The sequence below is a fragment of the Nyctereutes procyonoides genome, unplaced genomic scaffold, assembly GCF_905146905.1.
Source record: "Nyctereutes procyonoides isolate TBG_1078 unplaced genomic scaffold, NYPRO_anot_genome, whole genome shotgun sequence".
Lineage (NCBI taxonomy): Eukaryota > Metazoa > Chordata > Mammalia > Carnivora > Canidae > Nyctereutes > Nyctereutes procyonoides.
This window is the reverse complement of record NW_026575134.1, coordinates 11,403,726-11,429,200: the sequence shown is the minus strand read 5'-3', so window position 1 is coordinate 11,429,200 and position 25,475 is coordinate 11,403,726. Positions and strand designations below refer to the sequence as shown.

The window sequence follows — 25,475 nt, the reverse complement described above, 5'->3', positions numbered from 1 at the left end:
TTACAACCACTGCTGATTTTGAAAACTCAGTTGTCATGTTGTCCCTTACCTCAATATCTCAGTTAGATTGCACCAAATGAAAGAACACAGATGCAAAAGTAGACTTTTGATTGTTTTTATTATGCCTATTTTCAAAAATAGTAGAGGTAGCAAAGATGCCAGCTTCCCAATGTGTAAAATAAAAGGATTTGAAGCAATTATCTGGTTAAAGACCCTTTGGAGATGTAGCTGGAAGCTGTGTATTGGCTGAACTCTGAGGTATGGGTACTGCGTGGCTGAGCCGCTGGTGGACATCGAGGAGAGAGCAGCGCTGAAGCTCCTAGGGATGGCCCCCTGGCCCCGCCCCTGAGTCATGACAGATTTTGTTCTTGCTACAGAGTGAAAGTTTCTGTTTGCCCAGTGGTTTGTAAACCTATTCTGCAATAATTTCTCAATAGGAAAAGACACATTTGAACTGAAATAATTCAGTCTCAGAGAGAAAGCTGCACTAGATCCTCAGCAGACACTTGTCGCCACAATAGCCAATGGAGAAAAAGGGGACCTTTGGTGTCACTGTGTGTTAGGAACTCTTCCCATTGCCACAGAATGCTGGTCTCCAAGTAGATAGAAGGTGATGGCGACAGAGTAGGCCAGGCTCTTGAGGAGAAGGAGGAGGTAGATGTAGTAGGCAGAGGTGTTCATGAGCTGCAGCTGCAGGACGTCTAAAAGAAGTTACTTATTAGTTTCACCTGTTCTTTTGAAGACGAGGGCTTATTAGCGGGGGAGGGACTCACATTATACATTTCTGATGATCTAGATTGAAAGGACCTCTCACATCAGCACAACCCAACAGTAAATGTCTACATCATCAATACTACCACCACCATCAATACCAAATAACTCAGAGTCCAGCTTGCAGGTCGAGTCAATAAACAACCTCTGAGAAGCTCACTTAGAACATTCTAAAGTATTAAAAAGTAAGGATATGTCTTAGATAAATGAGTTAGCCTGAAAAAAATTGGTTAAAAATAGCTTTTACCATTTCTTCACCCCCACCACATCTGTAAATAACAACATAGCTAATATGCCTTAACCACTAACTAAATGCCAGGCCTTTAATTTGAGAGGTTTGTAGGCAAAGCTTCAATATTAAATTTACATTTTTAAATTTAATTTCATATATGGCATTTAAATTCATATACGGCATATACTACATGCCAACATATAGTATAACACTCAGCACTTATCCCGTCAAGTGTCCTCCTCAGTGCTCCTCATCCAGTTACCTCATTCCCTTACCCACCTCCCCTTCTGCAACCTTTGTTTCCCAGAGTTAGGAGTCCCTTATGGTTTGTCTCACTCTCTAATTTTTCAACCTTGGAGATTATTATTTTCATTGCCATTTTACAAATAAATTGAGGACAGAGAACTAAGTTGCCTGGTGTCATACAATTAGTAAGTACCACAAGCAAGATTCTAATCCCAGCACATAATGTTCAAGAACACATTCTTACTCTGTATTTCTGTACATCCACGTGTAATAAATGCCCCCGACAACAAAGAGTTAAGCATCAATATAAAGATGGATTGCTAATTTAGAAGCATTTTAGCTATTATACCTTATACATTGCTGAGATTCCTTTTAGGGGAACAATCAATGGAAATGTGGTTGTGCTGCAGTAGAGTAGGTAGGAGGTTTCGGTAAGAGGGTTAGTTGTGATGACACACACACACACACCTAGTGTGTGTTACTAGGTGATGTATGGAAGTGATAAATCTCTATATTTTAAACCTTAAATTAATACTACGCTGTATGATAACTGGAATTTAAATTAAAAATTAAAAAAAATAATAAAATAAAGTGCAAGAATGGTGCTAATCCAAATTCTCTGCAACTTGAGGAGGTCACTCCTTTGTCTTTACTGAATACCTTAATTGTAGCTATGATGTTATAGGATAATTTATTATCCTATATCCTATCCATTTACTATCCTTTGAGGTTTTGCAGGAAAAATATGATACCAAGAAATAATGCCAGAGATGTTGGGCCAGATTAGCTACTCAATGAGCCACCAGGCTGAGTCTGTTCCTGTGGAATATTGTTTCACATGTTTATCTCCAAATATTCAGAATTCTGGAATCATTAGCCCTTCATGGAAAAGGACCTCAAGTGGTGTTGTACTCATAATTTCTTGTCCTTGGTCAAGTAATATGTTAGCTAAGGTCTAGAGGCCCCTTGATATTGGACATGGAGAGCAGATAAGCAGGACAAGAGCCAAAGTTCCTTGTGCTTTCTTGGTACATATTTTGGAAGAAAAGGCCAGAAACTAGTACTTACAATGTGTCAGCTAAATGATATACCCTATGATAGATATTCCACATATGTGACATTATATCTTCAATAACTGAGTGAGGTGTTATTCCTATTATTCCTGATTGGCTCAGGAAATGTAACTACTATACTCATATCCATGCAACTAATAATTAAAAGACTGGGGTTAATGTCCAGTCTATGGCATTTGAAACTCTGTACTGACCCCTCTCCATATGTGTATCTGTCTCAGTGCCTTGGCTTTGGGATCTCATGCTCTATGACAAAAGCATAGAAGAAGAATAGAAAACTGAGTAAGTGTATGAATTGTTGGCTCAGACAGTCTGGGCTGAAGCCCCAGATCTCACTGTGTGATGTGGTGCAAGGGACTTAACTAGTTTTAGCTCACTGTCTTCATGTGTAAAATAAGAATAAAATCCTTCATAGTGAGTATTAAGAGAATTAAACAAAATGCACTCACAGTGCAGCACAATGCCTTTTGTACAAGAACTTCAGTGTCAGTTCATGTTATTAACTACCAGCAAGAATAAAGACTTATTAAAAAACCTCTAGAAACAACCTGATATCATGTTTTCCTCAATCAGTAGAAACAAAGGCCACAGAAATATATGAAGTCCATTGCTGCAAGAATTCAGATCACATCACTGAACTCCTAATTTATAGTTCTTTCACACCCAAACCAGCATTTACTTTGCAAAGATGACTCCTGAGCAATGATGAATTGATTTAAAATATGATTCAGTCTATTTTGCAAGATCCAGCCATTCTGATATTTCACCCTGACACCAGGGAAGTTTAAATGTCAAGTTGATCAGGAGGAAAAAAATACTGTAGTGTAACATAAAGGCAAACATAGACAAAAACTTACCATTTTCATATCTCATAGAAGGTTTTGCGGAGGTAATAGCAGTGAGCTCTAAAAAAATAAGAGCAAGTATGATTCAATGGTTCATATCCATTATTTTTAATATGTCTGTGTTGTGGATAGATGGATAGATAGACAACAGATAGAATTTGTCAACCCAGAGGATAGAGCCTTTACTAATATGAGCCCCATGATTCCAGAAATGATTGGTCTGATCTGTGTAGTTCAGTAGATCAATTCATATATTGTATTTCTGCACATGAAGATGTTGAAGTTCATGAATGATTCATTTTATCTTTTTTTCTCACAACTGAAGGGCAATATCTAAGACTTGTTTTCTGTCTGTGCTCATAGCTCCCAGTCCTGTGCCTGCTGCAAAGAAGGTGTTCTAAAAATACGTATTGAAAGGAAAAATAGCCAGAAACAGTGGATACCGTTCAGTCCTCAGCACCCACTGCTGACATGAAGGATTGCTACCAAAATGAATTCATCCAACCCTGGAATCCACAGTAGAATCTTATAAATCAGAAGGAGTCTGGAGATTTTCTGGAGTGGTGGTATTTGTAGACATGATAATGATACTAATGATAACATGTATCTATCGAGTGATTTTCCTGTGCCAGGCACTTTGTGAAAGGTTCACATGTATTACATCATCTGATCCCCCAATGACATGGATGTAAACTGTATTTTGGAGGACCCCATGTTAGACTCAAAAAAGTAAAGTTTATAGTGTCTAAGTAACTTATTGGGAGTCTTACCAGTGACCGGCAAAGGCAGCACTCAAAGGACCATTGTGAGGGTTTAGATGAGCTAGAGTATGTGGAAAGTACCTTGTAAAACAATCCATAGAAATCATACATAACTCCACCGTTGTGGACTCTCAGACATCATCTCTCACAGTTAGTTAATTACTCTTAGCAAATGACCTTTTTATTACAGAAGTTCAACATTTCATGCACATCTTTCCAGGGATAGAATGATTGGCCAAGAAATAATCATAGTTTTCTGAATATATAAAACTGAGTTGAAGGTTGTATTTCTCTACAGTGTAAAAAAACAAAACAAAACAAAACAAAAACAAAACAAAGACCCAACATGCATACAAAGACAAGAATCCTTAAAAAGATCATTGACTGCTGGATGGAGGAAGAAAGTCTCAACTGGTTTTGATTTATCTTTTTTCTGCTCAATGTGTCCTTGTCCATACAGATATGGTTCTGTTGTGCACATTATTCACTCCACACAATCTTATTTTGGTACACTCTTAAAAAATAAATCTGAGCTATAGGCTTTGGGGTAAATCCAAAAAATAAAAATGTTCATCTAGTCAGGTTTAGATGTTAAAATATCTTCAGGAATTGACTTTTTAGTGTCTTAAAAGTCTCTTTCTTTTCCATACAGTGACTTTGCTCATTAAAAGGGAAATAAACATCCATCACCATGCATTGATCGATTGAAAAACATTAAGGTAGCAATCTCTCAAATCAAAATCTGTGTGGTGTAGGCTAAATTCTCTTTCTCAGTTAAGTTTGCTTAAAACTTGGATCAGATTAGTTTTCTCTCTTTGAGATCACTTCGTGGATTTGGGCTTCCATGTACTGTATATTTTTAGCTTTCATCAAAAGCAAAAAGAACAAACAAAAAACTTACAAGAAAGAGCATTAGAAATTTGCTGACGAAAGGCATTAACAGAAATGCCCTCATTAACTTTGTTCCTATGAGAAGATCTTGGAAGATAATCCTTCTATGAATTAATTCTCAGGTAAAATACATCATATATAAGAATTTCTCCCTTTTCTCTAATCACCATGGAATTTACTATAGTATATTTTTACTGTGATCACTATAACAATCAATCCCTAAAGGACTACAGCCCAGTGGTTACATTAAACTTGTGCTTCGCTCATTTGTCTCCTGTTTCTTAGCTATAGAAATAAAAAATTAGGGTTGTTTGTAAACTCAGTTTTATTTAGGATAAGATATACATTAATACATTAAACAAAAGAATGAATGTATCTGTGTCATGTTTTCAAAACCAAGCATTTTCACTGACATTGCACTTTCTATTCATCACATGCCAGACAAAGCAAAGATAAGTGTTCCACTCTAATTTGATCATTGGAAAAATGAAGGATCCAAGAAGATAAAGATTTAGTTTAGCAATTCATAGTGGTACACAGCAAAGGTCTTTGCATGTTTTGTTAAGTGTTTGTTCCCCATTGGTTCCCAAGGGCTTGTGAAACACAGGGAAAAGCTCTAACTGGTTCCTTTTTATGGGCCCTCTGGGGCTTTAGTCTTTGATGTTCCTGCTCAGGACTTGACTTTTCAGTCTAGAGGTTACTAGATCACAGCAAGACCAGGGCACATCCATCTGCCCACACTGTGGAAATATATCCAGTATCTGCATCAATGAGATTAGTTTGGGTCACAATGCCTGAATCACAAGTGACCCTGAGTGATTAGGAAAAGTGTATTCTCTCTACTGTAGTGATCCTCCTTGGGAGAGTAGTTCATCCTGCGTCCCTTCCAGGCCTGGCACATGCTAGAGCTGCAAGAAATGTTTGCTGAGCAGCATTTACCAATGGTAAAGATTATATTCATGTGTAGAATGGATGAATGTTTGTACACGTTAGCTTAACCCAATCTTTACTTACCAAATTTCACCTTAGGGTGGTATATAAAATTCAAAACTGAGAAATCCAAGACCGTACTAACACCTCAGCAACCATATTATTGTAGCCTATATCTCATTGTTAATGAGTTATATTTTGAGTAGAGCAAAATTAAAGTGAGAAGCACCTTGACTACTGAGTAGAACATCCCTGAAAGATGTATAATTGTCCTTATTTCCTGATCAAGTGAGATCATTAAAGATGGTTCTCTTCTAGAGCATCTCTCGTGTGTGATATTGCTAGGTGCTTTCATGTGTATTATTTCTTTTAATTCATACAATGACTTTAAAAACATCATTGTGATGACTTTCGTGTTTTGGATGATGAAACTGAGGCTGAGAAAGGCTAAGTAAATTAGTCTTTTTCTTTTTCTCTCTATTTTCCAAAGCCCATTCTATTTTGATTCTATGGGGGAAATAACAGAACATCTATGCTACCATTAAACGTAAAAACATTAAAGAAAAGTTTCAATTTTTTTCATTAATATCTGTCAGAAAAGGTGGGATATTTCCTTTGGAAAAAGGGTATGGAAGGTTGTGTTTATATATACATATACATACCTTTTTTCTGTGAAGGAAATAGAATCTCTTGTTCAACTCCTCCTTTATTCCTCTCATGTTTGATGATACATTTGTATTCTTTATTCACTGACACTCCAGTCACAGTCAGCCAGCTGAATTTCATGTATGTGTTATAAGTCTTTATGGTGTCTCCCTGCTGGGATTTCAGAACTGTTTGGTCATTCTTTTCTTTCCAGTCTATCTTGATAACATCAGGGAAAAAATTCTCAAGAAGACAAAGATATGTTCCAGCATTCTGGAGTGTTGTTTCAGCAATTGAGGGAAGAAAAATTGTAGGCTTGGGGGAAATGCCTACATTAAGGTTTCTATCTGTGGAGAGGTGTAACAGCAATTAAAACATTATTAGAGCAACACAAACATTATGTGGTTTGAAACCACCAAGCACAAGAGGAAATTTGCCATAGAATTAGTGCTTACTATAGTCTTTCATCCACAATGGGATAGGAGATACTAAGTGTTCTTATTTTCAATGGGAAAACATGTTCAAGAAGTCATGTAACTTGTCCAGTAGCAGAGTCTGGATTGAAATGTGAGATTTTTTGGAACAACACACACTCACTTTTTGAATGGGAATCTATTTCCGTGTGTACTTGACACTCTATCAAGTTGACCTTTAAATATTCAAATATGGATCCTATGCACACTGCTGAAGTGATGGAGGTCTCCTACTTGATTTCTGATTTCAAAACATTTCAATCTCATATCTGAACCACTTGAGGATTTTGAGTAGATTAATGTTTAAAGCTGCACCTCCCAATTATTTACAGTGCCTCATATTTAGAAGCAAAGGAGCAGTATTTCCAAAACTGCTATTAGAAAACATTCTTTTCAGAAATACTTATATATTAAACTTGTTAAGTAAGGACACATATCAGAATTTTGTTTTGCTTTGGAAAATGTTCACTGAAAGCAAATTTTATATTGGAATATCATTTGAAACTTATGTGTGACTAAGAAGATGCCAAATTTGACTCTGAGTCTCCCTTTAAAGTCGAATCTGCCCTTGACAGCTGATAAACGTTTTTTTTTTTTTTTTAGAATGCCACAGTATCTGTGATTTCACCTGCTGAATATAATACATATATAACTGGTGTAATATTAGGTGTATGGTTCTAGAGTTTGTTGCAGACATAATGTCAAAATATATAACAAAATATCATTAGTTTTAAAGGACATGCCACTTGAACACTGGTATGTTACTTGATTCTACATTTACTATTAATGATTAAAATAAATGTTAGAACCCTTCTAAAATTTATTTCCACCTGAAACTCAAGTGTTTTACTAATGTTCTCTTTGGGCTAGTTTGGAGTTAGTTTAGTATATCAATGGGCAATTTCCTTAGAAAAGAGGAGTTAAATTTCTCGTTTGACAAGAAAAGGAAAAAATTATTTTTGAGGGTGGCTTGTGATATATATATATATATATATATATATACACACACACACACACACTCTAATATATAATATATTAAGATTATATCTAAGATATTATATATATATACATATATATATATATATGTATATATATATAATTAGGAAAAAAACCTTGAGAATTTCTCCCCGTGTAGCAAAGCTCCTGATCAGTAAACAAATGATGAAATTTATTCATTCTATAAACAGAATTAGGCCATAAGGTACTATTTTAAGTTTATACATCTTGCTTGGATTGCAAATTGTATTTTATTGATTATAATAGTAAGATACTGTATATTTCTCCAACCATATACTTTATTTTTAATGTAAAAAGCATGTTACATAAAGGAGATTAGTTTTTCAATTGTGCATGATATTCACATAATGTTAGCCTCTAGTCAACATATTAAGTAATCTAATTTTCATATTAGAAACTTTGGTTTTTTTTTAATAATACTTCTGATTCATTATTGTAAAGAAATTGAAAATCAAATGATGAAATCAAAAAGTTTCTGGATGGTAACACATTGATTTTATATCCTGTTACTTTTCTTTAGTTAGATTCTTGATATTTTATTCTTTCCAGCATAAAATGAATCTTGAACTTCCACAATTTTCTCAGTGGAATATTAGCTGAGCATTAAAATAGTGCACTTGATTATATATGGTTAGTGGTATATTTTGGATAGTAATATGACATGGTTTTTCCTTCAACATTCTTTTTTAAACTTATTAACAGTTATTTTTATGGCCAAAATAATTTTTATGATGCATAAATTAGAAACTAGATTCCAAGATAAATAAACCTGTCCAATATATTTATACACATTCATTTGCATAATCACAAAGTACATTGGAGTTAAATTGTCTGAATTATTTATATTTTATTAAGATGCACCAGTGTGAATTCTATTTAAGTTTACCAAATATCAACTACATTTTCAAGTGCAAGTGTAATATTTCAAACCTCCATATCAATGTTGATTTAATTGTTCTCTATTTTTCTTTTATTAAGTAAATAATTAGAGCAGTTTCATATTTAAATATGCATTTCAAATTTATGACATTCCTAAATTTATTTAAAGTTCTAACTATAGTTAAAAAGTTTAAACTTTTTCTGATAACTATGAGCATGAGGGCCAGAATTGTTGATGTCTAACCATGTCTGCTGGAAGTCACCATCTGTGAATACATTAAAAGTCATGGTGCCCATGGTAATGATGCAGTGGTAGCATGAAACGCACTGCTTAAAGACCATTTCTTCCATTTTATAAAATGGCTGTGGAAGCCAATGCCCACTGTTTCACTTCACATTTCCTCCTAAGAGACTCATACATTGAAGTCTTTTTCTAATTTTTTTGGTGGGAAAGACATAACAAATTTGAATATTTGGTGTGCTTCATTTTCTCAGGTAATATAAAGTATGTACTCCACCACATTTACCTCCTATCTTTGAACATAAAATTTTACCCTGTGTTTCTTGCTAGATGATCACAGGTCTTTTTTTTTATCTGATTTCCTTAGTGCTTTTGATCTATTTTCATTTTATGGTCTAACTCTACTTGTGTATTTCATTTTAACTCTTCTCAAATAGATTTTGGAAGTAGTTTAAATAAATGAGAAATAGTTTGTGCATTAGAGCTTGTTTCTTTTTCTGCCCCAGAGCTTGGTGGTTTAAAGTCTACCTTGAAGATATTGTGAAAAATAGGAGATGTTTGCAAATTCCACACTGCAATATAGATGCAAAACATACAGAATTCGACACACTGAAATGCCAGGGCATAAGGCAAGTCTTTTGTTCTCCCAATTATCCCTCAACAGGGTTGCCTTATGTTTCCTTGGGCAATCTCTCACTTTAAAGAGGCACTTCTAATGCTCAACTTTGATCAAACAATACTACTTGACAAGATAACAACCTGAAAAATCCAGTGCTAGTTTTAGAGGTTGTTCTACTAAAGGACAATAAGGAAGTTTAATATGGATTAGGTAAATATTACATGGAACAAAAGTCTCTACACATTATGCTTGCATTGCAAAATATAAATACCAGAGTAAATGAAAAAATATTTTTCAAAAAAATTTTAAGTGGGTAATTTTATATTCAAATAGTATATCCGGTTACCTTATCGTAAGGTTATCCAAAAACAGACACTCAGACTCTGAGACAACTCAGAAATTTGTTCTAAAGTAGATGTTTTAGATGCGTGTGGAGAGCCTGAACAAAAGTTTTTAATGAAATTTAGTGAAAACAAACAAAAAAAGTAGCATTTCTCAACTGATGTTTGATATAATTTTTAACTTTGTAGGTTAATTCAATTAAGATATTAAACATGTGAGTGAATATTTGACTTTTATCCATATAAGTTTATATATTCAAGTTGTAAAACCTCTTCCTTTTTTTCCTTTATATCTGGACATTTCCACTGAAAAATGAGAGACCACCTTATATTCAGGGTAGCAATATTTGAGACAAAACTTATTATATTCTCATTATTTAAAATTTTTTCTAATATTTATTTATTTATTTATTTTGGAGACAGAAGTAGAGTGCTTGAGCAGGGAAGAAAGAGGGAGATAAGCAGACTCTCGCTGAGTGTGAAGCCAACCATGGGGCTTGACCTGTGGCTGGACAGGCGGCTTGATGCAGGGCTTAATCCTATGACCCTGAGACCATGACCCAAACTGAAATCAAGAGTCAAGAGTCAGATGCTCAACCAACTGAGCCACCCAGGCACCCCTACACTCTCATCATTTTTAGAAGCAGGTGACAATTAATATTAGAAATTGAAGTATTCCACAAATTAGACCATTTGTTCTAAAGTGACCTGTAATAAATATATTTTTCTGTACTCTTGCTTTCATAAAAATTTCCAGTGGCGTTCATTTGAATTCTGGAGAAGAGACATTATTTATGACTGATCATGTCCTGTTTTTTATGATAGCTATTTCTATATTTAATTTCATACACTCCTATCACCATTCACTTGAGATTATTGTTACATTGATAAATGAATAGATGGAAAGCCAAAATGTTAACTATAACAGTGTCACTATAAAATTTTAATTTTTCTTTATTTTTTCCCTTTTCCAATTTTTCCATAATAAGCATATATTATTTTAATAATTTTAAGAAAGCAATAGCCAGTTAATCAAAATTTATTTACTAAAGGATGATTATACAAAAAGTGATAGATCTAGATTCACAGTCCATATTTTTCTCTGCATGATACTGTCCTCAAAAACATTTTTTGAGGTCCTCATGAATTATAACTGTGCCACCATTATTAAACTTGACTGCTAGAATTTACATTGACTATGTAGTCAGTTGGAAAAAAGAGCAGTAGAAACTTCCTTTTCAATTTGTGAATTCATGTGTGCCCCAGATCACAACTACTAAGGAAAACTAAATATATGTCTTTCATTTTTTCAGTGTTTTATTGCCTTTATGAAGATTCTTTGAAAACTTTTGACTAGACCTAGTACTCTAGAAACATCCTTCTAAGATGTTAACCCTCATGCAGGCAAAATTTCATCTTTAAAGCTAATGAAGAATGAACCAATTTACTAGACTGAGATTAAGGGGGAAAAAACCCCTAGCATATTCTTGAATACGTGGCATAAATATTTTGATAGTTGATAGTAATCATCCTCTGACTGAATGAAAGTTTAACAATTTTTGTTCATTCTTTTCCATTGGTTATTTTTCGAATCACATGAATAAGATATACAATCTTCTTTACAAAACTTTCAATGCAGAAATTCCAAGCACACCTAACATTTCCTCCTCTTAGGGACCTGCAGTTGCTCTAGCTCTTGTTAATCTGGTTAGCTCCTTGTTAATTAATGTCCTCCAAGCTTGCTCAGGCAGCAACTACCTCCAAGGACTGGGATGAAGTCACCAGCTTCTCCAAGGATCATGCTACTACCTGTGACCAAACTGGAATCAAATCCTAGAATTCTGAGCCAGCACCAGCACCTAGCCTGCAGCCCCTGTATTATTTGCCTCCCCTCCCTACCTTATAGGGAAGAATGTAAAGAAAATTTACCTGTAACCCTGAGCTGTGTGCCAGGACCCATCACTTTGTTGCTGTTCCAGCCATACCCACTCACTGTCTAAAAGGCTTTTCCAAAAAACTCCCTTTGTGCATCTTTTAAAATTGTGCCCATGTTTTTTCAATATTTATATATTTGTAAAAAAGGACTATGCTAATGTGGTTTTTTTTTTTTTTGAGAGAGAGAGAGAGAGAGAGAGAGAGAGAACGTGAGAGAGAGAAAGAGTGAGAGCAGGGAGTTGGAGCAGAGGGACAAGGAGAGAGGCATGACCAACAGGCAAGGAAACCAATTGTTTCAAGACCATGAGATCATGACCTGAGACCACATCAAGAGTTGGACACTTAACCGACTGAGCCACCGAGGACCCCCAAATTCTGCTAATTTTAAACAAAGATGAAGCTCAAGCAAAACCACATTAGATATGAATTGATGAACTGACCCCTCTCTCCCTGGGCAGCTTGGTTCCATCTTTCTCATCTTACTCACATCTCATCTTACTCACGGTTGGAGAGTCTGAATTTCTGACTATTTTCCTGAACGTTTAATCTCTTCCCTTAAAGGGTTTTCTTCTATAATATCAGTTCTTTTACAAGAATATAATTTATAGTTATTATTTATTTAATTTTCAAAGAAGAAAAAATAGAAATAATGTATTCGAGTATTTAATAAATTAATACTCAATATTTTTACAGGATTATTTTATCTCTATGTATTGAGGGGTGTATATCTGGTTTGATTGTAAAGTGAGTTCTTTCCAGAATCTAATCCCCACTGATACAAGACCTGATGTGTTGTTACAGAGTCTGAAATCATAATGATGATCTCTTTTAACCTATTTAATCCTGAAAGACTGTTCCTTTGAACTTAAAATTGCTGTAACAGTTTCCAGGGTATTGATTCCAGGGTAAAATTCCGAGCTGCCCATCAAAGGATCCTATTTGATTTGGTCTTTCTGAAGTTGTTCTAGCATGAGTGCAAAGGCAACTTTGAGTTATGTAGCTGAGTCCTGCATGCAGTGCAACTGCTCCCGTCCTTTTGCCAGCTTCAATATTTCCAGTCAGTTTGATGCCAATACAGAAAGAAGACTGAATGCATTGGTGTCAGAAGGATTTGTCCTTTAGAAATACCCTAAGAATTATGTTGAGTGAAATAAGTCAATCGGAAAAGGACAAACATTATATGGTCTCATTCATTTGGAGAATATAAAAATTAGTGAAAGGGAATAAAGGGAAAGGAGAGAAAATGAGTAGAAATATCAGTGAGGGTGACAAAACATGAGAGACACCTAACTCTGGGAAATGAACAAAGGGTAGTAGAAGGGGAAGTGGGCGGGGGGCTGAGGTGACTGGGTGACGGGCACTGAGGGGGGCACTTGGTGGGATGAGCACTGGGTGTTATGTTATATGTTGGCCAATTGAACTCCAATATAAAAATTAAAAAAAAAGAAATTTTAATAAATGCATATTCAACATGACTTGCTTGATCTTTTGTGGAGAAGAGAAGCAATTTTAATGCCATGATTAGAAGTAGAAGCATTCTTTTCCACATGAATAGTAATACAAATTATGAGCTATTACTAGCTAAGCATTCAGGTGAAGAGTCTACTTAAAATGTCAGGCTACACAATCAGAATCTAAAAATATGGCCTAGGGCACTTGGATGGCTCAATCGGTTAAGTATCCCACTCTTGGTTTCTGCTCAGGTCATGATCTCCTGGTCCTAGGATGGAGTCCCATGTTGGGCTCCTCACTCAGTATGGAGTCTGCTTCAGATTCTTTCTCGTCTCCCTCTCCCTCCCCTCTGCTACTTACTAAATGATGTGCACTCTCTCTCCCTCTTTCTCTCTCAAAATCTTAAAAAAAATACGGCCTAATGTTTCTCATAACACATAATGGTTGAGGCCATGCTTTTTGGAGTGGACAAGTCTCTCTTGAATCCCAGTCTTTGCCAGAGTAACCAGCCATGACTTTAGGCAAATAAATGAAATTCTCCAAACCTCAGTTTGCCTATCTATGAAACGGATCAAGAGGATTTTTTGTATAGGGCAGTTGAATGAAATAATGCACTAGACTAGTCAGCATGGTATCTGGCCCTTAACAAATCCTAGCTATTATTATTATTCCCTCTACTGGGATGATTTCAGGCCATTTTATCAAATTCTTCCAACAAATATATGAATTTTATGAGCAATAGGTGTTACATTAATGAAGAAAGCAAAAGAGCTCATGAATCTAAGATGTTCTGTGTCTCTGGCAGCCACAAGCTGAAAAATTTGGGGTCCAATGACCAAATCTAGAGTAGCTGTCATCCAGCCTAGAAGTTTTTTGAGTGTTGGGACTGTCTTCTTCACCCTTTTATCTCTATTGTACATCACAGAAACTGTCTTCAATAAATACTTGCTAAGACAATAAATGAGCAAATGAAAATGTAAAAGCATCAAGACTCTTTTCATGGATTCTGTAGCTGAAATGGTTTACTGAGCTCACAAATTCCATTAAAATGGATGATCTCTAGGCAATAGTGCAAGAATAACAATAGCCCAAATTTTGACTAGTCTCAGCCTCCCCTCTAAGATGCTATAGTAATAAGAATAAGTGGGATTTATTGATATTCTATAGTCATTTACTGTAGGAGTTAATTTTTTTGCACTGCACTTAAAAAGAGATCAAAGCAGTCATACCAATTTTGCAGGTTATTAGAGAAAGAAGCACTACTCATTAAGAAAGGGGCAGTATTATTACTAGAGGGAGTTAAAGTGTTTCTCACGTAAGTGACTGTCTACAAGAAAAGCATGTTGAATCAATAACTCACAGTAATGGTTAGTAGACACAGTTCTCAAAATATCTTAATTTCAATCCTGAATATATTTTACAGTGCAGGTATTTTCTAAAAGTAGAATTTTAATCTGCTTGCAAACACGGAAGTAAATAAACCATTTGCAAAGTAGTTGTGTTTCCATATAGAGGGCCCAGTGGCTGCAAAATTACTGTCCATATGATGAGGTGATCCTACATTGTTCTTTCTAAAAAGCTTCGGTCACAGGGTTTAAATAAAACAAAGTTACTTACCTGAAGGTGTTACTATGAGCTTAGTTCCTTCTCCAAATATCTTGATCCAGCCTGAGTTATCACACTGGTTGGAGGTTCTACAAAAATGTCAGCCTTCTCCTGAGCTTCATGGCATGACCAGTAGGTAGAAAAAAAAAAAAAAACCTCGCAATTTGATCTGGGTTCCCTTGGAAATCCTTGAATATAGGCTTCATAGTATCTGACATTTTATAAATTTTTCTCTAAAGTGCTAATAGGAAACAGGAACAATAAGAGCAAAAGAAAAAAGATGAAAAGATTGGGGGAAACCGATCAACCAACTACTTATCTACATTACCAGGAAAAGTATTCAGTCAATTAAGAGATTTTGATTTCCAGGTGTTCAAGTGTGTGAAACTGCTCAGAGGTTGCATCAAAGGAAAAAGCCCTTCTGTTCTCACAAACATCAGACCTGCTCTGTTAGTAATTTGGGATTGTATTTTTAAAGGAGGAAACTTTTCAGTAACCAAAAATACAAATATGTCAACAGAAATATACTTAAGAAATGTGAACAGTGTTTTCCATTTTTAAAATCAGCTACTTTTATGACTTGGCAACATGATTCTTTACCACACAAGGCAAAATGAGAAACTAGTTTGTGTAGCAACATTATTGTTCCTGGAATAAAAAAGAAATTTGTAGAAATCTATCTCCCTTGAGATAATAGATTCCTATTTAAACCAAAATTTCAAAACAAAATCCATTTCTCTGAAATGTTGAAAGAAAAAACTTCTTGGAAGCTATTCTATGTTCTTCAGAAATGCATGTGCAGCTCTAGTTCTGAGGTTAACTAGCTTTGGACAAGGCATTTGCCATCCTTAAGTCCCCATGTCCTCATTTGTTGTGTGGGCATTGGGCTATGTACGTCCAAAGGGCTCTTCCTGTTCCAAGAGTTTATGAACCTTTGATTAAGAGATCAGAAAAAGGTCTGCTCTGATTGCTTAAGTGAGAAAGGAGTTCAGGTTTTCTTACAAGTCCCTTCTGACTTTGTGATATTGTGAGATCTCAGCAGGCACAACAGCAGGTGGTTTCATTGGACATGAGGATTTCATTGATTATCAGATACAAGACTCTGTTGTCTTTCTTATCAGTGTCCAAGCCAGAATTGCGCGAGTCATACAGGGAATATTGGTTGAGCTATATAGGATTTATTTCAGGGGCTCTCCTTCTTTTAGTGGGTACAGTGGCCTTCTCCAGGAAAACCTCAGACTGCTTGCAACAAGTGCAACAGTATGTGGGGGAGGCAGTGGCAGCCCCTTTTCTTTAGAGGCAGGGACTGAGGAGGAAGATTGCTTTAGAACCAATGAAAGACCTTCTTACTTTCTGTCTCAGTGTTATTATGTTCGTGGTTTAAAAAAAAAACTATCAGATGTCAGAAGACTTCATCTAAATCCCCTGTCATAATAATTCATTGTTATCTTCCCCTTTGGAGCAACACCCTCAAGGTTTCCCTTAGGTTTTGCTCCAAACACACCTATCCTTGAGCTCTTTTTCACACTGAGTTATAGATTTTCCACCATACATTGGGAGAGTGTAGGAAGCTATATGGCTGTTGTGAGAATTGGAAGAAATTCTTATTACTTTATATAGTAACAAGTGAGACAATAATCCCACAACTTTATTCAGAAATATGTACATTCTATACATCAGTAGTTTGCAGAAAGTTCCCAAGGTTTGGTGAATATTAACAATTACTGTAGTTGTTGCTTTAGATGCTAGAATGTTTCCTGTGCTCTGATGTGAATGAAAAAAATTCTTGGAGGTAAAATATCCGTTGGTTTATTATTCTCAATTATTTTCCCATTCACAATTCTTAGCTTTTCGAAATAAAGAAAATTTTGCTGTTGTTTGGAGAACAATGTAAAATGTGACTTTTAAATGCTACAGTTAGTTTTGATGGCTCAGTGAAACAATTAGTTGTAATGGGAAAGAACTCCATGATGTGTTGACCCTGTGCTAGATCTGTCCTGTATGGAACCTCCTTTGATCCCCAGCAACCCTATGAGAAAGATTTAGTAACTTTTCTGAATTATACTCTCAGTTAAGTGCTGAGCAGATATTCAAATCCAGGTCCATGTTACTCCAAAGACTATCTATCTATCTATCTATCTATCTATCTATCTATCTATCATCTATCTATCTATCTATCTATCATCTTTCCTTCCTTCCTTCCTTCCTTCCTTCCTTCCTTCCTTCCTTCCTTCCAAGTCAGCACACCATTTTGCACGCTGGATTTGACTTTCTTTCTCAGAAACTTTTCATAGATGGAGAAGTAGGACACTAACTAGGATACCAGTTAGGTCACTAACAAAAGCCAGCCTAGACCCCAGAGAGGTAGATAATAAAGTGACCTACTGAAAGAAACACTTTACACTAATATCGTTAGTAATTAGTCCAGAGTGCATCCTTGGACTCCTAGCTCAGACCTTCCTGAGGACACAAATGCAGGAGAAAGCCCTGTATAGATAGTAACCAGGTCCCTCTGGAAGGTAGAAAGGAGCATGTAAGTGTTTGCAGGGGTGTGGAGTTGTGGGAGGGTTTTTGTTCAGTGGCAGTGGAGCATTTCCATACGGTGTATCCCAGCAGGCACAGTAATACAGCCCAGCATCTGCCTCATTAACTCGGTGTATCCTGAGACTCGCCGGCAAATCCTGCTTCCATTTCCTGGCTTCATATCTTTCCTCACTAACACCTTGTTCATGGACCACATTTTCATTTGAGGAAATATACAGAATTCGTTGTAGAGGCTGGTCTGGCTTCTGTCGGTACCAGTGTATATATACATTCTTCTTAAAGGCACCTGTTTTTATTTGGCATTCTAAAAATGCTGTGTTGCCTTGCTTCTTGATAACGGATGGCATGAGCTGGGTTATTAAAGTGTCTGCCTTGGTACCTGAAAGAAAAACAAAAATATCAGCAAAATTTTGACATTTATTTTAAATAGTGTTCATTGTTCTCTATTAATGAAAAGCTTGGGGTCTGAGGTTCACATGTTCTTCCTGAAGAATTCAAGGTCATGGTGTAATTTATCAGCCTAAGGTGAATGGTCATGTGGGCTTTTTTCTGCCCTTATGGGCTGACTTGATTGCCCATTCTTTCTGCCAGCTTTCTTCATGAAATGAAATCCCCCATGGGTAAAGCCACTTACAGCTCCACAGGGACGTCACAAGGATAATGTGTGTTAGGAGCAGCATCCTACCAGCTCTTGTCAGAGGTGACTGAACACCGGGCTGATCTCTGAGCAAATCTGAGGGCTGGTTTAGTAAGAGGAAGTGGTGCTCTGAACACACAGCAAAGACTCATAGACTGCAGAGAAGGGGCCCACAGTATTTACCCTAAAACATCCTGCAACACAGGGCTCTAAGTCAGTTTAACAGCAGATTTCTCACATCACTATGTGGTTGTTACCATCCAATGATATTAGTGTAAAGAAGCCATTTCTTATTAAAGGACTGTTCCTTTATTGGTTCAAATCAGAGTGGGAGAAGGGAGGGGGAGAGTTCTGATTTTCTGCCTCTCTTTCTCTGTCCCCTCCCCCCTACCTCTCGTATCTGTCTCTGTCTCTGTCTCTCTCTCTCTCTCATGTCTTTCCATTGCAGTTTGTGTAATTTCTAGTGGCCGGTCTTTGTGCCAATTCTTTATATCTCTTAAATACACTGGTGAGCCATTCATTGCATTCTTCATTTCTGTTAAGTACTTTTGGTTTCTTGCATTTCCTTTGGTTCTTGAAATCTCTCTGCTAAAATTATCTGTCTGATCTTGCATATTGTTTACCTTTTCTATTAGATTAGAGTCTCTAACATGTTAAACATAGTTATATTAAATTCCCTGATAGTTCTAATATCTGGGTAATGCCTCAGTCTGTTCTGGTGATTGTTTTGTGCCTTCAGACTGTCTTTATTCTAGACTTGTTGTATGCCTCTGAAATTATTGGTTGGAAGCTGAACATGCTGTATGGTGTAGAAGATACTGAGGTAAATATATTTTGTGCATCTTTCTTGCTAGGCCTTTAGTATGAGGGTTTGGGTTCACTGGTCAGGAGTTAGACTGGATTTGAAGTTTGGTAAGTTGTGAAATTGTGAAATTTGTTGTTGTGACTTCAGACACTTAAAATTTCTCTAGTTGTACTTTGTCTTTGTCTCTTCACTTGTCTTTGAGTCTTTGTTCTGCTCCCGAAGAAAGGTCTCTTGGAGCTCTCTTAGCTCTATTTCACTGTTAGTTTTACTCAAGAATTGCTAGCATGGGGGTGAAAGATCAGGAAAGGAGACATTCTCTGATATTTTTATGAAGTCTCAATTTTAACCAGATACAGTGAAACTGGGTCTTAAGGACGTACTTTCACAAGTAATCCTGCCTCTTTTTTCAGAGGTAGAACATTTTATTTATTTTTTTAAAAAGATTTTGTTTTTTTTTAGGGAGAGAGCATGAGCAGGGGAAGGGAGAGAGGAAGAAACAGAATCCAAAGCAGGCTACCTACTGAGCGTTGAACCCAACACAGGACTGGATGCAGAAATCATGACCTGAGCCAAAGTCAAGAGTCCAATGCTCAACCAACTGAGCCACCCAGGCACCCACACCAGTAGAATATTTTAAATCCTTGTCCCCCTCCCCCAACTGCAGTAAGTACCCACCTACTTCAGGCTGTAGTTTTGATGCCCATTCTTCTGCAGGTGAAAATTTGTTACTTTTGAAGAGAGGGGAGATGTTCTGAGCAGTTTCAGGGGTCACTTCCTTTGCCTTCTCTTATCTGCAGTGCGATTCCACCAGCACCTTCCCTTGCAGGTGAAGTCACTTGTTTCCTACAGTGATGATTGAGGTAGATGAGGCTCTGGGTGGATTTCAGCAGTAGCTGTTCATACCCTCCTGGGAAGCTTTCTCTGAATTGTCCCTGATAGTCCCTGCAAGAATTTTATGGAGATCCTGGAGAAGAAGCTTAAAAGGTGATAGGAAGTACCTCATATATATGGTCCCCCAGGGTTTACACTCTTCCACTAGTCTATACTCAGCTCTTACTGTTTCATCAAAAATGTCCACTTTAGTCTTGTTACTAGGTGAATGTGTTTGACAATATCTGTCCAAGGTGAGCATTCTGTTTCTCCCTGCAAGTGCCTTTCTGTTTCCAGTTTTTGTGTAAGTCATTAACCCTGAAACCCTAGTTATCTGATGGGTTCAAACAAAGTATCAAATTTCAGTGTGTCCTGCTTTTTTGGGTGTTACAGTAAGATGAGAGCTGTGTCATTGCCAACTCTCCACATCTCTGAGCACATGTATGTCCTTTTCCTTTTTTTTTTTGTTGTTAGTTTGTTTAGTGTAAATTGCTATTTACATTAAAATTCTTCTATCAAAAGAAGAAGAGAAGGGGATCCCTGGGTGGCTCAGCGGTTTAGCACCTGCCTTTGGCCTGGGGCGGGATCCTGGGGTCCCGGGATCGAGTCTCGCGTTGGGTTCCCGGCGTGAGCCTGCTTCTCCCTCCTCCTGTGTCTCTGCCTCTCTCTGTGTGTGTCTATCATGAATGAATGAATGAATGAATAAATAAATAAATAAATAAATCTTTTTTTTAAAAAAAAGAAGAGAAGTAAGTTTCAGTTGAGTTCTGCACAAATTCCCATTATATACCTTTCCAATTTTTTAACTGGATTTCTTTTCTCATTTTTGAGTCTTGGGACTTCTCTCTGTATTTTGGACATCAACCTTTCCTCTGATTATATATATGGAGAATGTTTTCTTTGAACCTGTGGCTTTTCTTTCCATTTTCTTGAATTTTCCTTCAATTTTCAGTTTTGAGAACAGAAATGTTAATTTTGAGGAAATGCAACTCACCAAATATTTCTTTTATTATTCTTGTTTTTTTTTAAAGAAAGATTTTATTTATTTACTCATGAGCGACACAGAGGCAGAGACACAGGCAGAGGGAGAAGCAGGTTCCGAATAGGGAGCCTGATGTGGGACTTGATTCCAGGACCCTGGGATCATGCCCTGAGCAGAAGGAAGGTGTTCAGTTGCTGAGCCACCCAGGAGCTCCTATGATGAGAAATCTTTTCCTAACCCAAGTCACAGAGATTTTCTCCTGTATTTTCATCTAGAAGTATTATTGTTTTAGTTTTTACTTTTAGGCTTCCAATGCATTTTTAAATTTGTGTATATGATGTATAGTATGGGTAGAAGTTTTTTTGTTTGTTTTACATACATGAAAAATTTTTCTTAACCAGTTGTAGAAACCTCTATTCTTTGTCTATTGGATTTTCCTGGCATCTGTGTTAGGAATTAGCTAATCATTTATGTGTTACTCTATTTCTGGATTCTGTTTGTCTTTTATCTATGCTTTCACAAATACCCCCACTATCTTGACCATTGTAGCTTAATAGTGTTTAAACTCTTTTCGAAACTATTTTGGCATGTTGGAGAGGATGCGGAGAAAAGGGAACCCTCTTACACTGTTGGTGGGAATGTGAACTGGTGCAGCCACTCTGGAAAACTGTGTGGAGGTTCCTCAAAGAATTAAAAATAGACCTGCCCCACGACCCAGCAATTGCACTGTTAGGGATTTACCCCAAAGATTCAGATGCAATGAAACGCCGGGACACCTGCACCCCGATGTTTTTAGCAGCAATGTCCACAATAGCCAAACTGTGGAAGGAGCCTCGGTGTCCATCGAAAGATGAATGGATAAAGAAGATGTGGTCTATGTATACAATGGAATATTACTCAGCCATTAGAAATGACAAATACCCACCATTTGCTTCGACGTGGATGGAATTGGAGGGTATTATGCTGAGTGAAGTAAGTCAATCGGAGAAGGACAAACAGTGTATGTTCTCATTCATTTGGGGAATATAAATAATAGTGAAAGGGAATATAAGGGAAGGGAGAAGAAATGTGTGGGAAATATCAGAAAGGGAGACAGAACATGAAGACTCCTAACTCTGGGAAATGAACTAGGGGTGGTGGAGGGGGAGGAGGGCGGGGGTGGGGGTGAATGGGTGATGGGCACTGAGGGGGGCCCTTGACGGGATGAGCACTGGGTGTTATTCTGTATGTTGGTAAATTGAACATCAATAAAAATTAATTTATTAAAAAAGAGACTATTTTGGCAATACTATGTTCTTTGTCTTCCCATATAGATTTTGCAAGCAGTTTATTGATTTTTAGAAAAAGCACTCCTGGGATTTTGGTTGAGATCACATTGAATATATTTATCAGTTTGCAGAATGTCTAACTTTGTAACTATGAACATGGTATATCTTGCAATCTATGAACATAGTATATCTCTAGATTTATTTAGTTCTTTTTTGACTTCTGTCAATAAAGTTTTATTGTTTTCAGCATACAAATCCTTCCCATTTTGGTTAAATTTACCTCTAAATATTATAGAGGTTTTTTTATATTGTTGCTGTTTCTACTGTAAATGATACTATTTCTGAAATTTCACTTTCCAGTTGTGAATTGCCATTATAATTACAATTGATTTTACATCTCACATTCTATTTTATGGTGTTTAGCCCTCCATTATGTGCATGAGCCATTATTTATTCAAACAATCTCTCTATATTTGGATATTTTTATCATTTCCAACATTTTGCAGTTACACAATGAAAGTCCATATATATTTTCACATTTTTGAAAGTTGTACATTTAGACTAAGTTTCTAAAAGTGCTTTTATTAGGTTGAAAGGTAAATGCATAAGAGCTTTTGTTAGATATTTCCAAATTTCCCCACAAAATGATTGTATTTTTCATCCTTACCATCAATGTATGAGTGCCTGCTTTTCCCCACAGCTTCACCAACAGAATGTATTGTCAAAATTTTAAATTCTTGCAAATCTCATGGGTGAGAAATGACATCTTAATGTAGTTTTAATTGATCTTTATCTTATTATAAGTGAAGTTGATCATCTTTTTATATCTTTAAGGGCTATTTTTCTGTTTCTCTCCATAAGTTGAGTTTTCATGTCTTCTGCATTTTTATTATAGGTATTTTAAATATTTTACCTCCATTTTTAAAATGTATTTTTATATTGGAGGTAGTTGGCCTTTATGTGCTTTACAGGTTGCAACTCTTTCCTAATGATTTATAATTTGTCCTTTGGTTTAACTTTTGCTGCTTTTTGTTATGCAAGCTTTTTTTTTTTTCATTTCCATGTAGTAATTTACCATTATTTTTTTCTTATTGCATCCTGAGTTTTAGTTATATTTGTGAACTCATTCCCTAACTTTATGTTGCATAGCAGAGCCTGGCAAATATTTTTTAATAGAGAGTCAGATAACAATATTTTATTTAAGTTTTTTTACTTTAAGATCTCTGTTGTGATTAATCATTAACTCTTCATTAACTCTGCCATATAACTCATAAGATGTTATAGACAGTTATGAAATGAATAGGCATGGCTGTGTCCCAGTGTCAGGGGCAAGTGTCCTATTATAAATGTCTAAAAATAAAAGGTTTATTTTTAAATTTATTTCTTTTATTTAAAAAAAAGAAAATACTATGTTATGGGTTTTGTTTTATATTTTGTTCTTTCTTATACTGTTTTATTGTTTGCTATTATAGCTTATTGTTTTATGATTTGAAAGTCCAATCAGCCAACATGTTTAGACTTATTCTAGGAAGACAATGCTCAAATTCTGACTCAGCATAGATATTCATCTATTTGCTTCGGTAATTATCTTGTGAATGACAGTTTGTTTTCTCTTTGGCTGTAGAAACAACAGAGTAAATGCCGTTTCTACTGCTTGTATTTCAGAGGCAGAATAGTACCCTGTGTACAAGGACAGAAATTGAGCCAGAAACCAGCCCTCTATCTCCATTTGGCAACTCTGTGACCACAAAGTAAATAATGTCCTTATGCCTTTGTCTCCTCATCTATAAAATGTGAATTATGACAGTGCCAATGTCACAGTGTTGTCACAGGGTGAGCTAGATTATATCTAAGGGATTTAGAACAGTGCCTAAGAAAGAGCAGCAGCTCTGATTAAATGGCTTCTGCAGTCCTCTCTAGGCTCACAGCAGAACCCCAGGGGAAAAGGGTCCTGATAGGATTTTCCACCTTACTCTGTGATCATTAATGTCCACCCTCCTGCCCTGGAGGATCTGAGGCTTGTGCAGAAGGAAGTATGCTGCTTGGGCTGTAGCCTGATCCTACAGTGTGAAATGATCTATAATCTTCAGTGTAGGAGAGGGTATGAGCTCCTGTCCACATTCTCCTCCAGTGTGTACAGCACAAATAAATGCTGCATGGCTGCAGATGAACTGATGGAGATGCAGAAAGATGGGATGAGGGATTTGAAAGTTATTTCACCTCTCTAAATCTCAGATTATTCATATCACAGTGGACAAAATCAATATTATACTGCAAAAATGTGATGATTTTATGTATATATATATATATAGAGAGAGAGAGAACTGTGATATATATATATATCACAATTGTGATATATGTTATATATATATATATATATATATATATATATATATATATATATATATTATCAGCACAGCAACATGTTTCCTGGCACTTAGTGGTTTCCTCTTTGGATCTGAGCAATGTTAAATGTTCATGAAATCTCTAGACAGTTAAGGGAAAAAAGAGTACATGATTTGGATTCTATAGGTCCTAATGTGTGAATATAATGCAAGTTTACATTGGCCAGCCCTGAGAACGAGCCAAGGAGGCCTGCTCAGGTTGACACAAACCTGAGAAGAGGCTCTGTGTGGGTGTCTGGGTTTTGCAGGATTTCTTTTTCCTTTAATGCCCACGGTTCTTGGTTACACCACTTCCAAGAATGAAGAGGTAGACGAGACAAAGAGTGGTGTGTAGCAAAGCAAAGTTTGTTGGGCGACAGTACAAAGCTCTCAAAGAGGGAGGGGACCTGGGAAGGTTGTCCCCAGAATTTCTAAGTCTAGTGGTTTTTGTGGGCTTGTTGGTTGGTGTTTTAATCTGATTAACCCTCCATGCACCTGTCAACTAACCAGGTTTTTGTCTGTGTGCTCATCTATCTAACATGTAGTTGTTCAGGTGGGAAAAGGTGGTGGGTTCCCTCCAGAGAGGTACAAAATCTTTTTAAGAGTGATTTCCTCTTAAGGCAGCAACCCTTATTCCTGCCTGTCTTTCATCTGACTATCCTTCATTATGGAGACCTCTATACTATGCTTGTAGCAGGCACAATAGTAAATACCCACATTTTCCTTTCCTGTGAATTTATATCAAGGTCAGAATGAACCTGGGAGTACTGTTTTTGGCTACAGAACCTAAATGAACTTGAGCACATGACATTGTTGTTAAATATATATCAGGGTGTTTTAACTGGTACAAGTGGCTAGATATCATCTTACACAGTATTTGGACTTTTTATATATTTATCTGGAAAATTAACATTTCAGGTTACTCCTACTTAAACTGTCAAAACCAAACTGTTATCAAAAAGAGAAATTCTATACACCTGATCTACAAATATGCACCATTAAATAATTTCTTTGCTCTCTCATCAAAAA

General features: G+C 36.3%; 1 protein-coding gene across 1 annotated transcript in view; it reads right to left on the bottom strand.

The window, feature by feature from the left end:
- Window positions 1-196: 196 nt before the first annotated feature.
- The window catches only part of LOC129494093 (uncharacterized), a 44,327-nt gene continuing 19,048 nt past the window's right edge, over window positions 197-25,475 (bottom strand). The window contains exons 6-9 of the mRNA XM_055300784.1: window positions 11,894-11,950; window positions 6,412-6,741; window positions 3,180-3,227; window positions 197-701 (exon numbers count right to left, since the gene is read on the bottom strand). Of these exons, the coding sequence (XP_055156759.1) occupies window positions 550-701; window positions 3,180-3,227; window positions 6,412-6,741; window positions 11,894-11,950 (587 nt within the window). The 3' untranslated portion in view covers window positions 197-549. The remainder of the gene's footprint in view (window positions 702-3,179; window positions 3,228-6,411; window positions 6,742-11,893; window positions 11,951-25,475) is intronic.